Below are 25,025 nucleotides of genomic sequence, written 5' to 3'. Positions count from 1 at the left end.
TTGAATTAAGCAACAGAGAGAACCTTAAAAATACTGAAAAAAGACATAAATATTCTTAAAAAAGGAAAAATTTGCAAATGCTATTAAATTATGGTTCACGACCTTGCATTTTTATGTGTGACTACTTCCTTTTTAGTCTATTTCAAAGAAGATTCTACACAGACACGCAACTATATTTATGAGACCGATGGACTTTTTGTGCTGATTGATTTGTTACCATAGCTATTGAGCTATATACATAAATCGTCTTTAAAAGAAAAGAATGTAAGTTTGAAACATAAATTTCAGTAAAATATAGCTAGTACAACGCATCAATTTCAGTACAATTTATTGGAAATTCTTATGTTAAAATAAAGAATATTATATAGATAAATTTCAATGTCTTATAAAAATAAAATTAATTTCTTATAATAAAATAATATTAATAAATAAGATAATAAATTTTACATTAATTAATCAAACTTTAAGTTATATTTTTAGTTTTTACGAGGAGGTTAATCCTTTGAAGTGGCTGAGGAAAGGTAAATGACCAACCATTAAAAAGTACAAATGTTTTCGTACCAAAATTGTGGTCAAGCTCATTCACGTTGTAATATACGGTTTTGACCCTTTCTGTATCCTTTATGCTTTTAACCTTTGTATTTCTTGTATTAAAAGTGCTTCTTTTTCTGCCTGTTAACGCCTATATTTTCATTCGTTACCACAATCGTAAATACGGTCAACTATAATACCTAAAACACGAAGATTCTGACTGTTTTAGTTGGAATTTAAGAGCGCAGCGGCCATGCGACACATTTTCATTAATTGGAAACGTATCTTGATAAACGTAATCATGATATTATAAAGATAAACATCACATTAATATAAACATGACATCATCATAAAAGCCAAACAGATTCGTGCGTTATTTATGTCAAAAGCAATACGGCTTTTAAGGCTACAATTTATCGGCCATTTGTGTTTCTTAGTTTTACGTTTTATATCTAGTGTTTATATAGAATTTTATTTAAAAAACTTATTTTTATATTTTACATTTAAAAATTTTTGTTGTGCGTAACTTAAAATATCAATATATTTTTCAAATTATATATAAATGAACAATAAAATAAAAAAAATTGAATATTAGCAAACTTATTAATGAAATAACTGCAAATGGATGGCAACAAAAATGCACATTAAATTTTGTAGATTGTTGTAAATGTTAAAGAAAGCAATATATAAGCAATAAACGATAATGGAAAATGGATATGTAAAAAATTTCGCGTATATGATCTGAAATTATTGATGTATATGCTACGTGTTATAAATACATCTCTAGGTCGAATTTCTTTGTCCAGGAAAAGCGGTTCTTTCGTCATCGAAGACTGTGAGAACGATCGAGTCCTTGGAAACGATCCCCGTCTCCGAAACGCGGAAGCTGCGCGTAGATTACACGGACCACAGTTAGACGAGGGTTGCGAAGAGGCGGAAGAAATGAAGGAATAAAAAACGAGATGCCGTAACCACACCACCGCCGCTTAAGGGGCAGCTTGCCGACGAGCTGACCTAACGGGACTACCGTAACCGCCCCTCGCATCGTAGTAGGGGATTAAAAAAATGGGATGAAAAAAGAAAAGAGATTCGGAGGTACCCTCAACCCTTCCGCATACCAGTGTTAATCGCGAGCCATTTGGAAAGCACCTTTCTTCGATCCGGTTCTCTCAGCAACCCCTTCCTCTGCTTTTCCTGCTGGTCCACACATCACTCCTACCCCGAATTCGAAGGGAGGAGGAGAGAAGGGGATCACCAATTTTTTTTCACCTTCTTCCACCGTCGCCTCCTTACGCCGCCTCTTCCAGATCGCGGCCAGACCACTCGAGAAAGACTACTCTTCCTCCACCAGGTGCCTGAAATTTCGCCAGCTGTGTGCTCCTCGTCACTTCCTGCTCCAAGAAGCAATCGTTTTGAAAATACCTTAATACCGCGAAACTTTAGTCCTTTGACCGCGGCGCTTCGTCGTCTATAACCGATTTATTTTCAGTGCAGTTATAATTTATGTATGACTCTCCGGACAATCCTAAAATTCAAGAAACTCAAAACTCAAGACATTTTTTTACATTACAGATAACATGAAGTTTATATGGCGGATAATCTTTTTTTATGAATAAAGAATTCACGATTTAAATGCAACAGGGTTGATTACATCTCACGCGACACTGAATGTGTAATTAGCAGCAAGCAAAAAAATATTGATAGTAGAAATTTTAATCGTGGTACGCGGAGAATATATTATAATCCGAGTGTCTCAATCGGTGCTCATGGCCACGAAGTTGCAAGATATGTAGCTACCAACGCCGATGTGGAGGATGTTGATCAATATTAAAACATCATCCTATGCGCCTCGTCCAAATATGGCACGCGACTTATGTTAATTTGAAATAATTACGTGTGCGTCTTTCTAAAACCGGATTTTACGGCTGCTTTGTACGCTTGTTCGTTAATTTGACACATCAGCATTCCCGATTAATTCACATAAACGACGACATTTTTTTACGAAAATGTCATAACGAACATCCTCATTCCTGAGCATGCAATTTCACGGAAATGAGTAAAAATACATGTCATGTGTCTCATTGAAAAGACACATTCTCCAGTTTCTTCCCCCTCACGGTATTTAGCTGTGAAAATGAGCATTGAGACTGTTTGAATGAAGATATATTGACATTTGTTATACACAGATTTATTAATATTAATAAGCCAGTTTCGATATCTATATCCTTATTTAAAATACTTCACGTTACATGTCATCTTATATAATTTGTATTCTCATATCCAAATCGTAATTAGTATCGTTTATCGTTCATATTTCTAATTCTTCATTTTCTTTTTTACCTTAGGATGAAACATAACATATACGCAACTCATTTAATTCCCTCTCTCCCCTGACAGCCGATGAGTGTCTTCTGTATCACTTTCGGTTTTAAGGAAACCTCCTACGGCGTCCATGCAAGAATGTATAAAATCCATGACAGCACCACGTAGGAATCTCCTTTCGAATCCTCGAGGAGCGAGGACGATGAAGAAGGCTCAAAGGTTGCTGCTCGCTTGTACGCGCATCTGCCGCCTCGATGATAAGGTTGCTTTCGTTGTACCACCGAACCGGCTGAAAAGAGTGAAAAGACGAATCTTAAGTTGTGCAAATAATATTCTCTCGCCCCTTTCTGAGATCCGCCCTTATCCCCTCTCCACATCATCTACGGCATTTGTTATTTTTATTCCTCTTTGTCTGTTTTTCCACTGTCTAAACCGCATGTAGTATGCGATGGACCGCGGCGCGCCGCGAACGAGCTCACTGACCCCTGAAAATATGCGGATAAGCGCAGGAATCCTCTGGTATCCTAAGCACCTCAACGTTTCATGACGCACCGATGCTCGAGCGCGATGCGTTAATTGCCAATATACGAGCGTATCGCAAATATAAGCGATATCGTATGGTAATCGCGTTTAATATTCCTTATTAATCTGTCCGTCGCGCGGTTACAGAACCGTGGTAACGAAACGTACGACGAAATAATCGGCTATCATCAGCCGATGCCATACACGCATTCCCGAATCCCGATCCTTATTCCGCGACGAGATTGATGCCGCACACCGACCTTGAATCCTATCGGATTAAATGAAGACGTCCACGCGAGAGGGACTTTTCTAAATCTTTTTTCTAACAGTCGCGATTTATTCGCCCGATTAATTTGCCCGGCCGACGGAAGACAGGCGCGATGCATTTACGATGAAGATTCACTCACGATTCGCAATTTATCACCCGCGAACGGACGATCCCTGTGCGCCGCGTGAGGATCGAAGACGCGTTCGTCGAAGACGAGTTGAACTCGATGAACCGAGCCGGTGGCTCTCGTATATTATTGGTGGTCCATAGAAAGAGGGCACGAAAGCACGCGGTTCAGAAAGCGCCGGTTACATTTAGCAAACACGAAGTCCATTGATCGGCTGGTAACGAAAATACACGGTCATTCCTAATCGTGCGTGTCGCCACGTCTAGACGTTCCCGATTAGCGAGGGAAGGCATCGATGTTCATTCATTAGTGGCGCCAAATGCATCCGTTTTCTCTGCTGTCTTGTTGATTCTGATGACTACTCAAGTATTTACAATCAAAACAATCAAATTATAGAAATTATAATATTTACGCGAAACTGAACATGTGTCAACTGATAATTTTTATTTATTTAATTATTAAAAGTATGATAATTATTTACAGAGGAATGCTCTTATGCTTATAATACAGAAAGAAATAGAATAATTAAGTATTGATTGAACCATTAACAAATTTTAATTCTTTTTTTATTAAATATAATATGAAATTCATATATATATCGAACAACATTATTATCATTATAATGAATGATCATGTATCATTCATAGCATTCGGGTGCGCCTGGTTGATTACGTAAATCGAAGGTCACGGTTGCCTTCGTGAAAAATGCCGATGACTCAATGGCTCGCCAAGTCGCCACACGGCGCGAACTAAAAAAAAAAGGATCCGACAAAAGGCACGGGAGAATCGGACATAGAAAAAGAAACGAGCAGTACGCCGTCGTCCTTTCGCGGCAAGGACGACGCCGACAGCGCAGGTTCCTTTTCTCTGTGAGATATTGAAGTGTACCTAGCTGGCCGCTTGCTCGCCCGCCAGGATCGTTACTTATATCAAGAGTCGAGTAAATTTTGTGTGTTTCCGCAACGTCAACCGCTTTCGATACCAATCGCGCGCGGACCTGACGATGGAGATCGGCCGAACAACAATGTACCGCTCATTTTGGATTCTCGCGCGTCCATCGTCCATCTCCATTCAGATAGCGATCGACCGATCATGAAAGGAATCCGCTCGGGAATCTTCGGGAAAATCGACACGCGTTTTCATCCAGCCGTACTATTTGTAAAAACACAGGAAAGCCGGAGATTGCAAGCCCTTTACGACCAACCCTTCGTCCCAAAAACCCATCGATGAACGGCGAGAGAATCAGGAGAGAATAGAGTCGTTAGCGAGTGCCAAAATAAATAACTTAAATCGCTCTCCCCGGCTTTTACCTGTCTCTTGAAAGATGTGCACCTTTCTTTCACGGGTCCCATTACCCGACACTCGTCCTTATGCTTTCTCTCGAGAATTCGTTATCGATGGTATTGGATCTTATAGCCGGCAAAATATTGACCATGAAGGCGACCAAATTTGCTACACCTATTAGATGTCGGTAAAAGAAAAGCGTTCTGGAAAGTGTTTCCCTTAAGAAAAATTTACAATGCGGACGCATGAAATGTCACGTCGTACCGGGATTAAATGTCGCTCTGCACTACGTTATTGTAGGACGCAATGGTATTATCCCGAGAAACGGTTATAATGGAAGTTTCTATACGCGCGCGTGTACCTCCAACATTTCTCTTTATACATACAAAAAGTGCTTTAAAATAAAATATTGCAAAACTTCAAAAGCTGATATGGAATATGTTGCACGAAAAGAGTTTATCTTTAAAAGAGTTAAATTTATTTGGATAAAAAATTTGGTACATTACATCAAGATGTATAATAGTATGTTATAATAATTTAAGAGATTCGAATTATTTAATAACAAATATAAGATATTAAGTAAAAGAATATTGTAAGCAATTTACTATTATGTAAAAAGTTTTAAAATATGTCCATTCTTGAAGATCTTTATTAATAAAACAAAATTCAAGGTTCAATATGATCGAGGTTCTATACGATTCTTTGAAAGGAGATGTAACACATGTATACGCGCATTGTAAAGTAAAAATAGAAATTATACCTGGAAAAGGTTGCTACCAAGGGAAGTATAAAGAATACCTGTAGTGATCGATTACGATTCACATGTTAGTTTTCGAAGGTCACATTAGATGTAATTGTTCCGGTATGCTTGGCTTAGGACATCTCCGCAAAAGAGTCGCGTTAAAAGGAGCCTGTTAAGAAAAATTCGCGCTGGCATACGCATCAAATGTCACATCACGCGCGATTAAATGTCGCCGTGCTGTACAGAGCTGTACAGAGTAATGGTATTATTCAAACTAGCCATATAATTATGGTAATTGTACGACAAGATTTGCAGTACGCAGCAAGTAAACGTAGAGATTTACATGCTTTATTAAAATTCAATTGGTCACGCGCGCTATGTGAAAATACTTTATACGAAAACGTTATTTAACGAGCTGAACGATATATACGAAATTGCACAATTTACCAGCAAATCCGACATGCATAACCACTGCATAATGAGTTTGCCGAGTGTTGGGACGTCGAGTATCAATTTCATGTTACATAATGGAAGAGAAGAGAAGCGGGAAGCGAGAAAGAGACGAACACGGCAGAATTGAAGTGTGTCTCGTATCCGCGCTAGTCCACACAAACTTTCTTATTCCGCCCCGTAGCCTCGCTTCCGGTTGTGTAACAGGCGCCTACGCCACACGTTGCATCCACCGCGTGTATGCATCACTCTCTTCTCCTCCTCCTCCTCTTTTTCCTCACTCCTTCTCTCTTTCTCTCTTTCTCGCGGTCCTTTCCGCGCGCACTCGAGCACCCTTCTTGCGCGTTATGTATACCTTCACAAAAGATCGCTAGTTTTATACGAGCTTTTTTAATAGAACTCGTATAAAAAGGAAGGCAGAGGGTACACGAAGAAGAGAGAGAGAGGACCCGTGCAGCTTGTCGATAGCTCGACAAACGCTGCTACTTTTTCAGTTGCCGGCCGACTGTCCATATACCATCAGAAACAGGGAATACGAATGCAGGAAGTAACGTATCCTGTGCGACCGATAGCTCGAGGGCCCTCGTGCGCTCATCTCCTCGTCTAGATCAATTTGCCCACCTGCGTGACGTATGTCTCTTCCTGATATCTTTATGTGTCAAGAAGATTAGGAGACTTTAATTATACTATCTTCCCGCTGCGCGAGTAACGATGCATCGAAGTGAATGCCATCGTTAAGTATCGCTGCGATTCTCGCCGGAGGTCTTCTTCGCGTTCGTGAGAAGAACGATCGCATGTAAATTGTAAATCACCCGCGAAACTGGAGCGCATATTCTAGTTTCTCTCAACGATGTAGGAAAAACTTAGCGGTCAGAGAAATTGGTCCTTATCGATGGATAATTGTTCCTTGTGAAATTATTTAATACGATTCCACGTTTTTATCCACAGACATGCATAATTCAGATCGTAAATAAAACAGATATAAAACGAAGGAAGAAGAAGCGCGGTTTTGGTCGACCGTGAGAATGTGGTCGCCCAAAAATATCTTGAAACCACTCTCTTGAGGAGTTTCGGAATGTATTAAGGGCGCAAACGGAAGGATATTTTCCGGAAAGGGTTGTGGGGAAAGCATTTCTATTCTGTCAGGAAATGCATGTTTATTATACACGCAAGCTTCGGCAAGAGATAAGATCGACGAGTCTGATTTATTTTATGCCAAGATAGAAGAAATTCATTATTGCAGAAAAAACAGGAAAAAATAAAACAATGGTTTATTTAATTTATTAACAATTTATTTATTCGGAATTTATTCCAAAATAAAACAGCTATAATTATATCATATACATACACTTAAAATTTCTTCTTTTCTTATTAAAATTATTCACATTTGCGTGAAAGTATAAAGGCAATAAGAAACAAGCTGTTTTCGCATTATGTGATTATAGAAAGAGAATTTGCTTGCAATATTTAATTTTATGCAAACATATTATAAAATACTATGTTACACTATATATGTAACACAATAATATACATACGTATGCAACTTCTTAGATTCTTGCGAATACTTGAGTCTTTAGTGCAGGAATGTGACATTTTCCGTCAGCGTTGAAATCTCTCGACGCGGTGAGAACAAGCTTATAATGCTTTACAACGCGGAAATGCAGTGGAAATCGAAGGTATATCTGAAAGAAATTTGCAATCTAATGGTACCAATCATACGAGTAAAACTTGATCACAACATGAGCGATTCTTTCTACGTAATCGCCATATAACGTCATACGCGCGAGTACCCGGAAACTCTCCGTTCAACACTGTAGATCCATACTATGATTATTAAAATAATATATACGTACTTTCAGCAACATTGTTAGCGTAATGGAAGGTTTCACAATCGCGCACGATCTTGAGGATGCGATAAACACGCTTTCTAAAGAATATGTGCCCTATACTCGGCGCGGGCGCAGGATATTGGCGTATGTGGAAGCAAACTTCTTACGCAAAATCGATCATGGGATCGTATGCAAAGTAGATGTATCCTGCTGTTGACCCCGCAGATATCTTTACCTCAAGCGTTCTCGGACGAATAGAAATCGCGCTTTCAATGAATTAGACTGATCCGACTGCTCTTTGCTTTCACTGATTGCTTTTACTTATTACAAATGTGATTCAACGATGACACGGCGAAATGTACTGGGCGGTTTCTTCTTTCTCTCTCTCTCTCTCTCTCTCTCTCTCTCTCTCTCTCTCTTTCTATCTCTCTCTCTCTCTTCGGTAATAAAAAGAAAGGATCTGTTTTATAGTGCATAATGTGAAAAACCCAAAACCCAAAAAAAGATTATTTGTTGTGCTACTAAGATATTTTAAGCTTTTTCTGACTATCGGATTTGTAAACCCTTTTAGTATTAGGACAATTTTACCTGATAGCTTACCTTGGAATCTTGGAATGCATCAACTTTTACTATGTCTTTTAGCCTTTTGGTCAATGTGATTTTTTTTTAGCACCGAAGAAAAGTGAAAGTGAAAATATTACTTTAACGAAAGGGTGTTTAAACTGCATATCATTGAAAACGGATAGTTCAAAGGACAATTGTTTGGTGAGAACAAAAGAATTGTATTGGTCGGTCCATAACAAATAGGAAATCAGGTTTATAGTTTACTTGGAATTTGAACATGAAAACGTGCCATAATCTTTTAACACTATAAATGACAAATAGCCCATCAATTATAGTAATAACTGTGACAAAGACTAAATGTATTAAAATATGCAATATGTGCTATTTTCAGTATTCTAGTTATCAAATAATATTCTGAAAAAAACATAACTTACAATCTTATTATATCTGTTGGTATAATAAAATTATTTTCCGCCTGTTAACATCAGATGAGAATTACTTTGAATGAAAATTGATTATTCGAAATCATTTTCATAATATTTAAAAATGCATGTAAGTAATAATTGTGGTTATGTATTTGTAATTTAATATTTATAATGAAACACTGATAATAACGTTTGATAAAACTTAAAAGTCATTTTTTACAAAGATTATTAACGATTTATAACAATATAAAAAATTGTGACGGTCGATAAAAAAGATAGATTGTGTGATCCATGGATCATCCGGGATCGTTCCAATGGTTTCTTACATTGTAAGCGCCATCTCACATTGTTCTTGACCATGATATTGTAACGATATTACCAGCTGGAGAATATACAGTTTTCAAAGCTTAGATGTTTTTTTTAAATAAAATATATTATACTTTTATTTCATTAAAAATTAATAATTAAATATTATGCATTTTGACATTCAATATTAAATGTCAAAAATTACTGTAAAAGGTTTCTTGTTAACCATTTTTAGAATATAGTGAGATATTGCATAAATATAATTTGGTAAGATAATAATTTAAAGTAATATTGTAATTGTTATTACTTTTTTATTATTTAAGTGTATTGTGAATTTTATTCTTTATATTATTGTAATCATATTCTTTAAAGGAATGGCAACAGATTTTACATACACTGTGGCATAGCAAACATCTTACAGGGGCTTGATGAATCTTATGAGAGATTTAATTATACAATATATTCTATTTAATTATACAATATATGACTTATCTAAAATAATTAAATTTTTAAAAATGATATTTAATTTATTTATTTGTCATATTTAATTTGAGAATATTAGAGAAATTGCATAGAAATAAAACTAGGAAGAGAATAAATATATGTGAAATATCAATTTACTTTACAAAAAATGCTTTTATTAACAAACGCGAAGGTAATAATAAATAGTCACACGAAAAATAAATAATCAATATCCACCGAAGAAATAATTTTGTATTGCCTCGCAAATATATTCGACAACATATTGACGATGTAATTGTCAATATCTTTTACTTGCACTTTAATGCATGCAAAGATGATCATTACTTCGGCGCTTACATGTCACACTTAAAAAAAAGACGAACGGTCGTATCGATATTCCATATAATTCTTTAAACAGAAAATTTAATTTAATTCTATTTGCCAACATATTCCGAATGTCAGGCATAGCAATGTCACGATTAAAGGGAATATTGTGGATTCTTAAACTTAATCAAAAATTTAATTAGCGCAACTAATTTTTCGATAAGCTAACAAATCTGTCGAGCTCGATGCGAGTTTTGTTGAACCGATAAAACGATTCTACGATTATAGTCAGCACAAAGCCGACAGTCTTTAAATTTGAACGAAACTGACGTCGCGTCAGCATCGATCGTCAGTGAGCTACTTGATTATTTGGCGTGCGTTTCTTTGGTCGTATATCTTATTTGCCGACGTACGATGGGAAATGCGTTTACGAGGGCAACCTCGGACAATTGATCGATGCGTCGTTAGTGGGACATTAGAACGAGTTCAGTTGTAGTTCGTTGAGCTGCTTGAAGATGAGGACGACGAAGAGGATCCTACTGAGCTGGAGCTGCTGCCGGGCGAGTAATAGCTATAAGCAAGATTTTGGGCTTCCACACCATTGGTCGGCGTCCAAACGCGGGAATAAGGACCACTGCCGTCCCACGTATTGACGGGGTCATAGCTCGACGTCGTCGAGAGCATAGGTGGAGCACCATAGGTTGATCCCGGTTCCATGGACATTCCTACAATCGTAAAAATTTCACTTTTTATGCATTCCATCAAAGTTACGCAGTGCAAATGTGAAATTTTTCTTCGTGCTGCAATTATTCTCCAAAATTTAATAGAAATCTTTATGTAATGTCTTTTTTTATTTAATAATTAATTTATTGAAATGTTATAATAAATTAAATTAATATTTTTAAATAAATAAAATTAATAAACATAAAATAGTACATATTTTTTTATAGAAAAAAGTGAAATTATTTTGTATAAATGAGTTAAGAAAACTGAAATTATTTTAGAAGTAACAATATATAACTACCTCTAATTTTTATTATAAATGTAAAAAATTACTTTTATGTTGAATATTAGAGAGGTACTGAAAGGATTTATTAAGGATATATAAACGTACCCATCGGCATCATCATGCCACCTTTCTTGAAGAGCTGCATAGCAACAAATCCAATCACGATAAGAAGAGCAAGCTTCGACAAGACCAGAGCCTTTAGCGCTTTTAGTCCAATAATGGCGACAAAGATGGGCATTAGAGCTTTCAACTTCAATTTCAACAGCAGCAAAAACGGTAGTAGGAGCTTCTTCTTCAAGAGTCCTCGAGCTTGACTGGTAGCTACGTCATTGTCCTTGAATTCAAGGTCAAGGTCTGTCAGGCTCCTGTTAGGTCTGTACTTCAAACTAGCATCGACGAAAGGTAAATCAACTCCATAATCGAAACTCTTTAAATACTTGAAGGTCCTGGCAACGATTGCTTCGTCGACGGTTTCGAGCGATCTCGCTTCCGTGGTGGTTCCCAGTTTGTTGTCCAGATAAGCCAAAACTTGATGCTTCAAACAAGATGTCCAGGATTCTGTCTTTATACATTCGTTTAAAGAATTTGTCAGAAAGTCCTGATTGGCTGTGCAAGATCCAACCAATAGAACGATCACGCCTACTGATACTATCAGTCGCATGTCGGTATCCTTTTCCTTTCTTCGACGTTTTGTAGAAGATTATTCGAGTCGCCCCTTTTTTCTTCTTCTTCTTCTTCGTCTCGTATAGATTCCACTCGCCGTTCTCGCAATACCGCGTGTCAATAAAAGCGATCGATCGTCCACCCGTGCGAGCGAGCGATCATCGGCAATCGAACTGCGACTGACGGAGGAGTGGCTCGTCCCTTTTATTTAATTTGTCCCCCTATGAATCTATGTTATTCGGTCGCGCATGCCGGGAATCTACGATTAAAGGGAAATTATTCAAATTTCACTGGCATAGAGTGTCGTACCTCCAATCCCCCTCGAACCTCCCTCATGCTCATTCACTCACGCGTGTATATGTATCGATTGTTGTACGTCGCGTACACGATGGCATGCAACGCATACGGGAAACGGAACTTGCGTCTCGCGTCTCTTCGCCTTTGCGAGTCTCACTTGACTCGTCGTAAACTGTCAGGCGCCGTTTCGCGGCCTGTATGCCTTCTATGATTTAACAGAATGAGTAACTGTTGTCGCTGTAACACTCCAGAAAATTGCAAGTCATGCGTATATGAGCGCGTACGGTGATTTAAAAGGATACGATACCTATACTGCTATTCTAGAGTTACGATGCAACACATTGTTTTACGTTTTACATTAATAAGTGAAACTGGACCGATATGAATCTTACAATTACAGTCAATTAGACAAGATGCCATCTTCGACATCCGTCACGGATTGTAGAGAGGTCTAGGTTCGAGTTCGAACTCTGGCTGGGGTGATATTTTTCACAATAAATTCTTTTCAGTGATTTTAAAAGGATGCTTATTAACATTACAAGTTAAATAGATTATCGATTTAAGTGGATGGATTTACTGTTCCAACAAGAAACTGTGTTTTAAGACAAATAATCGGTAGTTTATTGAGTTGGGAAAAGTATACTAAATTCACATAGAAATATTATTATTAGGCTATCAATATTTAGTCCGACCAAAAATGGCATCTCCTCTAATTGATTGTAACATGGAATTACGATGATTTATACGCTACTGTTATAACGCTGTAACACTTGCTTCTTGCATATGACATTGTGAGCGGCAATGACATTTGTGGAGAAAGCAGGATAAGTGTAAATTTTGTTATAGTGTTAAAAAAAGATAAGATTTTTATCATAAAAAAATTAGAAACTATACATTATGCACTCAAAATGCTACTACGTTATTTTAACTTCTTTTTTAAAAAATATCGATGGCAATTTTTTTTCTAAATATCAATTTATAAAATTACGTTATGTTATTTTTAAAACTGATTTTGTGCCATTTATGAGATATATTTCTTTTCTCTAATAAAGATAAAAAACGCACTTCGATACTTTGTTGTGATATTTATTTCTGTTTTTAAATTAAAATAAAATGGCAATAAAAAGATATAAAAAGAGATTTATTGCTGCGCTATTTGTTACGTATGTTTGAACAAATTTCTTTAATTAAAGTGGTAAATAAGGACAGCTGTAGAAAATAATGATTATTACATTATAATATATAGTAACAACATAACTAGATATAAGTACAAACTGAAATCTTAATTTAGTTATTTTTATTTATTTTAATTTATTATAAATCTTTTATTTTCCAAAATATATTGTACTAATTTATATCAGAATACATATGGATGTGACATGATGTGAACGTTAATGAGAATAGCTAAACATAACATATAAAGTGATACTTAGTTGCACGTATGATGTGCATATAGATTTTCTCGTTTTCATGGAAATTGCAAGTCACGTAATATGTTAAAATAGTGAAATGACTCTTTAAAAGTAGTGATTTCTCCAATCAACTTTCGTAAGGAACGAAAGTGATCACATTCCCATATAAGTGTGTACGTGTAGGACTTCTTTAAATATCCTATAAAGTTTCGATTGATTAAAAATGTAAGCATTCCTTTAAATATAGAAAAGAAAGATAATTAAACAATGTGTTGCAGAAATAAAGGTGATAAAGTATATCACACAAATCTTAAAGATGTAAAATTAAAAACTTTTTTCTAAGGCATATTGCTAAATCAATCATAAAAAACAGAGTATAGACTAGATAAAATGTTCATCTGACTTTCTATTTTTATAAATACCTGAAAATATCTATTATTAAATTAATTTAAAAAATTACTAGTTTGTATACGTAAAAAAAAATAGACAAGCTTAAAACAATATTTTAAATTTTTTTTAATTTTAAACACATTTAAATGTTTTAATAACAAATAAGTCTCAAACCAAGTTTAAATTTATCTTTTTTTTCATATATGGCACAAATTGTACTGTCTCTACTTTTATTTTATATATATATTATATATTGTTTATATATCTAATTTTGTAAAAAAGTATATTGATTGAAAACTGCAATATATTAACATTAATTTAACTAATCTCCTTTTTCCTTGAATAAATTTTAGCATCGAGTGACAAGCGGCATCGGGAAAGCAGGTTTGCAAATAAGCATAGGTTGAAATGACTTGCAATAATAATTTATTAAATAGATAGTAAAAATAGGAAGCTAGGTATTTTACAAAAGCATCTACAGAGACCGAGAGTGACATTAGAGTTGTGCATGAGCGGTGTATGCGAGATTGTGCGCAAGTTGCGATGTCGAGAGTTGATCCTGATCCTGGAAAGATCTGTACTGAGTTTGATATTCCCATCCGTGAGCAATGGGCGCAGCGTGGGTATCGGCGGCAATTTTTTTGCAGAGTTGAAAGATGGCCATGCCGACGGCCACGATGAAGCTGAAGAATGAGAGCTGCAGGGCGTTCCAGGCCTTCAAACCGAGCACACCGATGGCCAGAGGGATCAGAGTCATCGCCTTCAGCAAGACGAACACGAGGATAGGGATGATGACTTTCTTCAGCTTGGATCTACGAGCCTCATCGACGGCACGGCCCTGGCCGAACTTGATGTTGAAGGTGAGCTGATCATCTTCGATATCGCGCGAGCTCACCTTCACGATGGAGTCTAGCGGCAGTTTAAAGGTCACGTCGTGAGAGGCCAAGTAAGATTGTACGGTATCGAGAAAAGAACTCTCGCTACGAGCAGACGTCGCTTCGATGGGGTATGAGTTACGTGTAACTTCCACCGTTTCGGATATCTGCAAAAATAAAGATAGATAAAAGGTCGGCAGATTTATTAAAGCAAAATATTTCTGTTCTATATATAAGAAATTTATGCAATTTTATTAAATAAAATGAAAAGGAAACTCTACCGTATCATTGAGTAATATTTAAAAAATATTACCGATACTTACCTTAAAATTATCCTTACTGAAGATTTGGTCGAGCAGGTTAAACACCTTGAACTTCATGCAAGCGATCTCATCGTTCTTCTGCGAACATTCAGACCTGGACTGATCTACCATCTCGTCCATGGCATTCTTCCAGTTTTCATTCTTGGCTGGTTGCGCAGCGGCCAACGCTAGTAGGCCGCATAGGATGAAAAACTTCATGGCGTTAGCAGGGGGTATATCCGTTCGTGAAGACTCTTGGGGAAAATTCGCGCTATGCACTTGTTCGTGGATAATGAATGAGGACGATCGCGGGACGACGACTGATGCCAATGGGTTGGGCAGTACGGTATTTATACGAAGGCCTATCGTCGAATCGTACAACGCACGTTGAAGAGTCGCGTAGCGGCGATCCCGAATACTCCCCCACTTCCATCCGGGCGTGGATTTTCTTTTCGTTCAGTATGGTCTTCGATTATTGAGGCCTCGCTACAGATCATGCCGCGACTACCTAATGAGGGAGGATAAACCGGGCGAGCGTGAGATCGCGCGACATACGGCACGCGACGTCGAATCAGGGTGGCGCGGCGGCCCCGATAGGTCATACATTTCGCTCATGAAACGCGATGGAATCTATGATATTAATGAACAGTAGTTTGCTTTCCACGAACGATATCTGAAGACCCACTTGCGACGGTAGTCGCTCGTGGAATATTTTTGAAGCATGGCTTGAAATTAAATTTTTTATTACGAACGCAGTCGGATTTTGTAATTAGACTTGATTCATTCAGGTGAGAGCGGAATTTTGAAAAAAGTTATTAGAAACGTTTGGAGGAAAGAAGTCTAATCTTACAAAGGTTTTCTAGGACATTATACAGAGCTCTATTATTGGATAAAAATAAAATTTTACAAGAAAACAAGAATAAATTAAAGTACATAATTATTTTTTAGAAATAGACCACATATACACAAAAAATTGATGTAATAATGCGTAATCAGATTATTTAAATATCTTTGTTATTTTAAAACCAATATTACCTACTTAAATAATTTATTAAGTCATTCTTTAATGATTGATTTTTCGATGTGCGTAGCAATTCGTCTAATGATTTGAATGCAGAATGGCATACGAGAAATTGATAATTAATTATTGTAATAAGTATTTATGATTCAGGCACATGTAACGATAATTAATCTTGATTCTGTATCAGGCAAAAGGAAAAGTTAAAGAAAGAGAAATAAGTGAAAATTTTTTATCCTAAATTATTTTTGATTATTTAATCTTTTTAGTCGTTCTTCTTTATAGCATACAATCGGAAATCATAATATATACGTAGTAAGAGTCCTTTATCCTTGACACTAAAGTCGTCATAACATTGGCATTGAATCAATCGTTCATTCATAGCACGATCATAACTTTCCACACGACTGCCTCGTTAAAACTCCCTTCTGTCTCTTCATGTTCTCTTCACGTTTCCTTATGTCGTTAACCCGATCTCTAGACACTACTAATTTCACCCTGTCAGACCTAATTAAATTGTAAAGCTCCTGATCGAACCTAAAGGAAAACAGTTCAGGGTACATCAGTAATGCGCGTTGCGTGCGAGTTTCTCGCGCGAGAATGTGCATAGGGTACTATCGGAGACATTTCTGTCTTCCTGCCCGACTTCTTCTTTATCATAACAATGAAACGACAACTAGAATTTTGGGTCAAGTTTGCATAAACATTTAGGCCGTTTACCCGATAAAATGTCGATCAATATATTTCGCATTTTGTACAATTAATTTATTCGTTTTAGTCCGTTTATTATAGGAAAGTAACAAATATTTGCGTACACCAACAAACATTCCATGAACTGCAATCCCTGTATTACCACAGATATCTATCTTTTTTTAGAGATACGGCATTTTTCAATATTTATGAAAATTGAAAACAATTCGATAGTATAGATTACATAAACTAACAAATTTGTGCGTGTAAAATTGTTTGAAAAATTATATCTTAATATTTTTAAATGTATTTACGCATTTCTATATATTATGCTAATTTACTATACATATATAATCTCTATATGAAATTATTGTATTGATTCTAACAATAGTTCATTTATTCAAATTACACATCGATATGTTAAGAGTGAGAAGGCGCCAAAGAAAGAATTACTTTTTCAATTTTGAAACTTATTAATGCTTTCATATTTGTTTATTATTCTTTTGTAAGACGTATTCACTGTTGGAACGATAGCGTCCTTACATCTGAAGAAAATAATAGTTTATAAAATATTAAAACAGAATGTTGAGATGAAAGTAGCGGCAAAGTTTATTTGATGAAATAATGTAAAAGTTTACATAAATAATGTAGGTGGAACTAACAATGAATAAATAGGTAAATCTATACAATCGCGATAAAACAATCAATCTTGTTATACATCGTTCTATTTCCTATAGGCCTTGTAAGGTCCGTGGGGTGCGGTGTCCCAATGAGGGGGGTGTTCTATAGGTGGGTGACCATAGTGAACAACCTCGTAAGCGACTTTCGGTTTAGTCAACTTAAAGATCATCATCGCTCCGCTGAGAACCAATGATAGAAGACCCAAAGTCAGTGCCTTCCACGTTTTCAAAGCGATGAGAGCGAGAGCAAGAGGTACCAAAGCGGTGGCTTTGAACTTGAGACCAAGAAGGAACGGTATCATCACTTTCTTGACGAAACCGCGACCTGCAAATACAAAGAAACTCTACTTAAAACGTTCGTCAAGAAATCTTGTAGTCTTAACAGATATTACTTATTCATAGTTATTTTTCTTTTATAGTTATCTATCAGTTTATACACTGAGAAAAAAAATTGTTAATCCCAAGAAATATTTAGTCCGATACGTTCAACTAAACATTTTAGTTGTTAACTAAATATTAGTTATTTCAACAATTTATTTCGTTTCTTTAATCAAGAATTAATTAATTCAACTAATGTTTAGTTGAATTGTTTAGTTAACTAACTAAAATGTTTAGTTGAACGTATCGAACTAAATATTTCTTTGGATTGACAAATTTTTTTTCTCAGTGTATAAATGCAGATTGTAAATAAAATAATGTAAACACCAGTATTCGTACTATTGGTTATTAAGTTACCTTGTTCATTAGAAGAGTCACTAAGAGGGATTGTAAGACTCTTTGGCATGTTGTCGACTAAGGATCTGGGGACAATATTGGATCCTACAATCACTGCTGGTAGTTTAGCCTCAAGCTGATGGCTTGCCAAATACGCGTCCAATTTCTCGAGTATCAATGTTCGCAGGAGTTTTCTCTTGGATGGATCTGCGGCGTCAAATTGTGAAGGTAAATCTTCCACCTTATGCTCTGGGGCATCGCGGGATTTAACTACTGCTAAATCTTCCGTAATTGCTAATCTGTCTTGTTTCACGGCATCGGTGATGTAAGCCAACACTTTCGGTTTAACGCAAGATAACATGGATTCGCTATCTGCGCATCTGAAACATTTCAAATTCGTATAGGGTTATTAAAAAGAGCATTAAATATTTCTAAGATATTACTATTTTAATCTTGACATTTTAGTTTAATTTAACACAAATAATTATCAATAATTAGAATTATATAAAAATTATAATTTACCTGTGATAAATTTCTTGCAGAACATCAACGGTAGTTTCTATTTGTTGCGCACTAGTGAGAATCGCCAGAAGGGCTACTGACACAAAAGTGGTTAAAATCCTCATGGCGGTATCACCGATTCGCCAGACTAAAGACCGAATGCCAGTACGGTCGAAGTCAACGGGGTTTTATAGCTGATGGCAGTCGTGTACGACCGATGAATTTTGATCAGGGACGTGTTGCTGGCTGGTTGAAAGAAAAGAAGAAAGCCTCATTATTTAGGGTGTCGGTATTTTCACGACTCTGAGCGCTTTCGTCCCTCTGAAACGATTTCGATTTCAATGTCTACAGTTCTACACCAAATATCATTTCCGTTTTTAGATTATGTTCATCAGTGAACTGTATTCAGATGATACTTATTCAGAACACTTTTCAATAAGTTCGTGACTTTTTAAGACATTTTTATAGCGTGACTTTTACTGCAAAATTATAATATTTTAATAGTAACTTTTTATTTTATTTTTTCTTTTTTTGGATTTTTAAGTACTTTACTTTTAAGAATGTCGAAACGTTACGACTAAAATAATGAAAACTCTTTGAATCCAAATAGATTCTGTAGATTTCATTATAAAAAAAATTCTGTTAAAGTTTGAGACTGTTCAAGAAGCTCATTATTGAGAAAATTAAATAATAAAATTATACGTCGTATTATGGAAAATGGGAGAAAAATTATTATATCTCAAATAATTAAAAAAATAAGATTTTTAAAACCGAACGAGTAAGATTACATTATTAAAAACAATTATTAGACTACATTATTAAATTAAAAAAAAAATTTAAAAAAAACGAGTCTCCTAATAAAGCTAAAAGTTGGTAAGGATAATTATGTAGTCTTACTTGTTCTGCTTGCAAAATTTTGAGTTTGAGTTTCAAATTTCGGCACATTTATTTCGGGACTTTACATGTTCACCTTTTTTAATCGTAACGCTTCAACATTTTTAATGTGAATATAGATGAAACTAAATAAGTAATTTCTATTTACTTATTATAGATACTTTGATTTGTAGCATATATTTTTACATAATTATATTTATACTTTATAAAATTAAACAAATAGTTATATTTACAATTACTAGAGAGAAGTAGGAAAAGATGTAGGGAGACCTACAATTTTACAATATGATGATATTGAGAAAGATATTATATATTTTTTATATTATTTGTATGTTTACTAAAAAAAATCAACGATTTCTTTAATGACTCTGTCAACCAGAAAATAGAATAATAATACAATAATATATTTAAACTAATTTATTAAATAAATTTATATATTCTTTATTATATTATTATCAGAGAGAAAGAGAGAGGGAGGGAGAGAGAGAAATTATCTCGCTCAATACAATTGCACATACAATTTTTGAAAGAAACAAATAAATAGAATATTTAGAATATTTTTGAGACTATTTTAATTTAAAAAGTCGGCATGTGACTTAAGAATAATTTGCTACTGAAAATATTAAATACAAACGTGTAGATATATATAAGGATAATGTATAAAGATACATATGTATAAACATTGATTTAATATTTTATTGCGCATAAATTAATATACACGATTAGGCCACATAATTAATTAAAAGTTCATTTTCTACATTGTTTTTCGATATTTGTATAGTTAGAAGATTTAAGATAAAGTTTAACTAACATTTATTGGGTATGGCACCCGAATATATAACAGCAGCTGATTAATTATCTAACGAAATAAATAGCTCTTATATACTAAACGCTACCTTTTAATTAATTTTTACATAACATCACACTTATCATGCAAAAATGCAATATGTTTTTAATATATTTTTAATTTATTAAAACGGCATCTAAATATCTTTTATGCTATTGTATGTAAGTAATCATAAAGAAGATAAATTTATCATTAAATGTTCTAATTAGTTTGTTCTGTACATAAATATTAAGAAATAATTATGTCATATTACGTTCCACGAATAAAGAAATTTTTTCTTTCTTTAATTATAAGATATCTGTGTTTTCCGGATATGAATCAATTAAATTAGTACAATTTTTCCCGATAATTTCATAGAATATCATGAATTTCTGTATTACTTGAAAAATTATCTAAAAATTATAAAGCTCGCTTAACTCATAAAATGCCACATAATCCAACATTGTATGAATCTTATTATCTAATCATATCTAATAATGATATTATTCTTGGAGACAGTGATCTTGCTGACAACGCGTCAATAAACTATAAAAACTTTGACACGCCATCACAAAATTCACCGATTTTACTCCTTACTAAATTCGGTCATAAAATTTGAAAAATTGGCATAAATTACAATAAGATATATTACGTTCAACGTATTGATCAGCATTTTATAAACTAAATTAATTGCTAGTATTAGTACGACGAGTGCTATTCGCAGAGCACCCCAGTTTCTTTTCTAATAGGAAAATTAGAGTTCATACAACTTCACACACGTCTCATACATGTATTCATAAATTAATGCATGGCAGTATATCGTCGGTCTTTCTTATAAAGATATTACGCAACGTTACGACGCTGAGCTTCTAATGTAATTTCTTCGGCCTCATTGAGCAAATATATGTATATATGTCCAGCAGTATTATACATGATTGTAATATCTGTTATATTTTAATTGCAGATTATGCGAGTCGATATAAATTTTACGTTACGGGACACTTATTCAACATTACTATGACAGGGATACGTTTTAAGGCAATCTCCACCGTCTTGACCGTGTCTGGCTGCGTTCATATATCTGTAGAACTTTTGACTGGACGTACTTTCTGTTATATCACGCCTGAGTTCTTGCGGATCTCTGAAAAAATACATATAATTTTTTTAAATTAATTCAATCCGCAAAAGGCACTCTGTGTTAAAAAGCATAGTGAGATATTATACGTCTCAATTAACGTGCTTGTTTCGAGCCGCGTTGACCTGATTCATGTTGTTTTCCTTGCTCATTACCGGAATAATTCGATAATATATGCACATTGCTTGAAAACGTAATTTTGCTTCTAGATAAAAAGTTTACTTTTTAAAAGGCTGCAATTATGCGTAAGCGAGTTACTCGACGAACGTCATAAATGCAACGGAACTGTACTATATTTCCGGTCCGTCGCGTAGCCGGCTTGACTGAAAGTATCTTCATAAATTATGCCAATTGTTAATAAAATACTAAGCAAGACGCAACGCTCAAAGCTATATATTTAGGTAAGACTAGCGTGATGCGCGAAATCGCATTCCCGACATTAAGAAACGGCAAATACGAACGATATGAAGAAAAGAGAAAGAAACAGAGAGAGAAAGAGAGAGAGAGAAACCAACATGACCCGATTAACGTGATTCGGAGCGCGCGGGCGATCTCCACCTTTCTCTTTGTGATCCGCGATTTAATCGATAAGCCACGTAGTTGCTACTGCGCTTCATACCTGGAGAGTTCGTTCGACACGAGGTTACTGTGCGGCGAATAGCCCGCCGGATTTTTGTACATGCTGCAAACGAGCATCTCTCTGCACGTCTCCCCATGGAATCTCAGCTGCCCGAAGATATCCTCCAGCCGAGCGATTATCGGCCCGTAATATTCGTCTTCCGTGTCCTGTCGCGAAATAGAGGAACTCTTGGCACTTGCGACAGGTGTCAAGAACCTTTGAGGCTGATGGTGAATCGGGCGTATGTTCGGCGCAAATACCGCGTAAGGGTTCTTCATCGGTGCCTTTGCACCGGGCATGAGGCCCGGACTTATCGAGAATACAGCGGAAGTTGGCTGTGCTACGGGTCGTCGGTATGCGGAATAGGCCAAGTTGTGAGCATTAGCCGCCACCGAATTGTCCAGATAAGACGACGCGATCGGCTTCACGTTCGGCGCATATTGAGGCAATCCGTATGAGCCCGAATACACTGGTCCCGAAGCTGAGGTCGGAGCCGGGACTACGCGATTTATAGGTTGACTGGATTCTTCGTAGGGTTCGTTTAGAGGCTCGATGCCCCATTCCTTCAGTTCTTCCAAATCTTTTCGATACTGAATATGATGAGGATGGCTGTAATCGGCGAAACCGTCTAAAGTTGTATCATCATGATGAGGATGCTCGTAAAACGTTGGGACAGGTACAGGAACTGGCACGTGATGATGGTGATGAGCTACCTGAAACAAAGATTTAGATTATTTTAACATTATTTAATATTGTATAAAAATATTTTATCCGAAAGAACTGAGATGCAAAGATCACAAACGTACCTGATGATGATGGTGATGGAACTTGGGGCCATGGTTCGAATAGTAGCTGGAGCAAAGCTTGAATATGTGAGCGAATGCGGGAATGAAGAACAGCAGCAGTTTTAGGAAAAGTTTCTTGGCAGCGCCCACACCGAAGAGGAACGGAATTATGAATAGAAACTTGACTTTAATCAGCTTGATAATTAAAAGAAGCGCCAGTAAGCTGGTTAACAATTTAGCCGTTATGAACTTCTCTAAAATAAAATAAGAGGAGGGGCATTATATTCTCCATCCATAATATCCCTAATAATAAAAATATTGGAGAATTTGATTTTTCTTACTGATTTTCTTAAAAATTCGTCCCTGCTCTTCTACACCATTAGTTCCAAAGTCTATCCTGATAAGAGCGCCATTCTCGTCTATTTCGCGCGGACTTATCTTCACCGTAGTACCCTCAAAGTAAAACTGCGGAAGTTGAATTTCATAATTACGCGTTGACAAAAATTTCACTGTTTTTCGTCGCAGAGCGTTCGTGATCTCTTCGAGTGGCGATTCGTCATTAAACATCCGATCTTGTGTTTTTATTTCTTCGGCCGCTTTATTTTCATCACAGTCATTCGTATCGACATCCACGAGATTCTCGCCAACATCGTTACGATTTTTTGTCTTGGAACACGTATCATAAGTGATATTGTTTTTCGTAAGTACAAGACCATCGAAGACGGTGATATTGTCCCTTTCGATAAATGCATTATCGAGATATGTGTACGCATTTTTTTGTATGCAAGAAAACGTCACTCTCTTGTTGCAGTCCCTGAAAAGCCCGTGCCAGAGCTCGTTTCCGGTTTCGTTGATATTTAATGTGTTAAATTTCAGAAGCTTCGCGTACAGCCTAAGTTTCTCAGCACTGAATAACTCCGAGTACGATAGCGTCATCGAGAGACACAACAGGATTAATGTCGTTCCCCGATACATCTTCAGGATCACTTACGGAGGTTTAAGTACGTTTAATGTACATGCATATATATTTTATTTGACTTTTGTTTACGTATGACCACTATGACCAGAGGTGTGAGGTAGCGTGCCGGAAGCACTGCACGCTCTGAATATATATGACCGGCACCAACTACTTGTTTAGTAACTAGAACCGGTACACTTTTGATTTCGCGAAAGGGTCATCATCACTGGTCCACGTGCACGTCGGATTCTTTGGTATCTACCCGTGGTCGTCACACGCCCTTCCTACTTATTGGAGTCGCTGTTCAACGTTCAACGTTGATCTTCCCCCTCTTCTTTCTCTCCTGGCCGAAAACTCTACCGTGACCTTCTCCCACCTCTTAGCGACATCGATGATCCTCTTCTTCGCGATCGGCAATTCGGTGCGACGCGGACGTAAGTCACGTAAGCTCTGTCGCCGCGATCACGTTGCATCGCAGACGTCGATCGTCATGCTGACTACCGTCAATCGCATCACCAACATTACCATAACATATGACTTTTTCTCTGTGCACCTTTGACCCGTTTCGTCTCGAAGGCTTCACCTTCTTTCTCTCTTTTTATCTCGTTCGTGGAGACGCGCTACGTTCAATCTCTCGGTTCGCACTAACCACGAACCTCTCCGTTCTCGGTTACAATTCACCTGAGCGTCAAGTGTGTCAAAGGCCCTCCTACTCCGTCGCGTCGGCCAGCTCCTCCATGGAAGGTCATTATCGTCTCCTCTCGGACTGCAACCGACCAGGCCTGTGCTTCTTACACGCGCGCGTTTAAGACCGTCCGACTCCTGACCACAGGTCTGATACATAAATATGCAGTAGGCAGTGGGGTACGTTTAGGACAAGCCGGACGAGCTGACCGGAAACGCTGTTTCGCTAATTGAGTATGAATACCACGTGTGCTCGTGTTTCCAATATTCAGAGCATCTAGAATATCCGGTAACATTTAAAATGTAAAATATTTATGTTTGCGTATATTATGATTATGATGATCCGATCAGCTTGAATTTTATTTGTATAATCAAGAGACACGGACGACTACACGAGCCGGCCAGTTGCGAGTACTC

The 25,025-nt window shown here is 36.4% G+C and overlaps 4 protein-coding genes across 5 annotated transcripts; all 4 read right to left on the bottom strand.

The window, feature by feature from the left end:
- Nucleotides 1-10,027: 10,027 nt before the first annotated feature.
- Nucleotides 10,028-12,303, bottom strand: Osi20 (DUF1676 domain-containing protein Osi20). Of its 2 annotated transcripts, XM_071778844.1 has the most exons (3): nt 12,179-12,303; nt 11,271-12,087; nt 10,028-10,881 (listed from the first exon to the last, which is right to left on the bottom strand). In XM_071778844.1, the coding sequence occupies exons 2-3, from the start codon at nt 11,824-11,826 to the stop codon at nt 10,643-10,645; spliced, it is 795 nt and encodes a 264-aa protein (XP_071634945.1). In that variant the 5' UTR covers nt 11,827-12,087; nt 12,179-12,303; the 3' UTR covers nt 10,028-10,642. The 2 variants fall into 2 exon arrangements, with proteins under 2 accessions (XP_071634945.1, XP_071634944.1); XM_071778843.1 differs by having other exon boundaries at nt 11,271-12,303.
- Nucleotides 12,304-14,260: 1,957 nt separating this feature from the next.
- Nucleotides 14,261-15,403, bottom strand: Osi19 (DUF1676 domain-containing protein Osi19). The gene is made up of 2 exons (XM_071779186.1): nt 15,126-15,403; nt 14,261-14,969 (listed from the first exon to the last, which is right to left on the bottom strand). Exons 1-2 carry the CDS (start codon nt 15,321-15,323, stop codon nt 14,424-14,426), a joined length of 744 nt encoding a protein of 247 aa, XP_071635287.1. The 5' UTR covers nt 15,324-15,403; the 3' UTR covers nt 14,261-14,423.
- Nucleotides 15,404-17,373: 1,970 nt separating this feature from the next.
- Nucleotides 17,374-19,044, bottom strand: Osi18 (DUF1676 domain-containing protein Osi18). The gene is made up of 3 exons (XM_071779406.1): nt 18,729-19,044; nt 18,228-18,586; nt 17,374-17,817 (listed from the first exon to the last, which is right to left on the bottom strand). The coding sequence occupies exons 1-3, from the start codon at nt 18,830-18,832 to the stop codon at nt 17,537-17,539; spliced, it is 744 nt and encodes a 247-aa protein (XP_071635507.1). The 5' UTR covers nt 18,833-19,044; the 3' UTR covers nt 17,374-17,536.
- Nucleotides 19,045-20,291: 1,247 nt separating this feature from the next.
- On the bottom strand, nt 20,292-24,783 carry Osi17 (DUF1676 domain-containing protein Osi17). Its single transcript, XM_071779221.1, has 4 exons — nt 23,308-24,783; nt 22,988-23,220; nt 22,182-22,894; nt 20,292-21,568 (listed from the first exon to the last, which is right to left on the bottom strand). Exons 1-4 carry the CDS (start codon nt 23,939-23,941, stop codon nt 21,430-21,432), a joined length of 1,719 nt encoding a protein of 572 aa, XP_071635322.1. The 5' UTR covers nt 23,942-24,783; the 3' UTR covers nt 20,292-21,429.
- Between the last annotated feature and the right edge of the window lie 242 nt (nt 24,784-25,025).

This window comes from Temnothorax longispinosus, chromosome 5 (assembly GCF_030848805.1).
Source record: "Temnothorax longispinosus isolate EJ_2023e chromosome 5, Tlon_JGU_v1, whole genome shotgun sequence".
NCBI lineage: Eukaryota > Metazoa > Arthropoda > Insecta > Hymenoptera > Formicidae > Temnothorax > Temnothorax longispinosus.
This window is presented reverse-complemented; position numbering and strand designations above follow the sequence as displayed.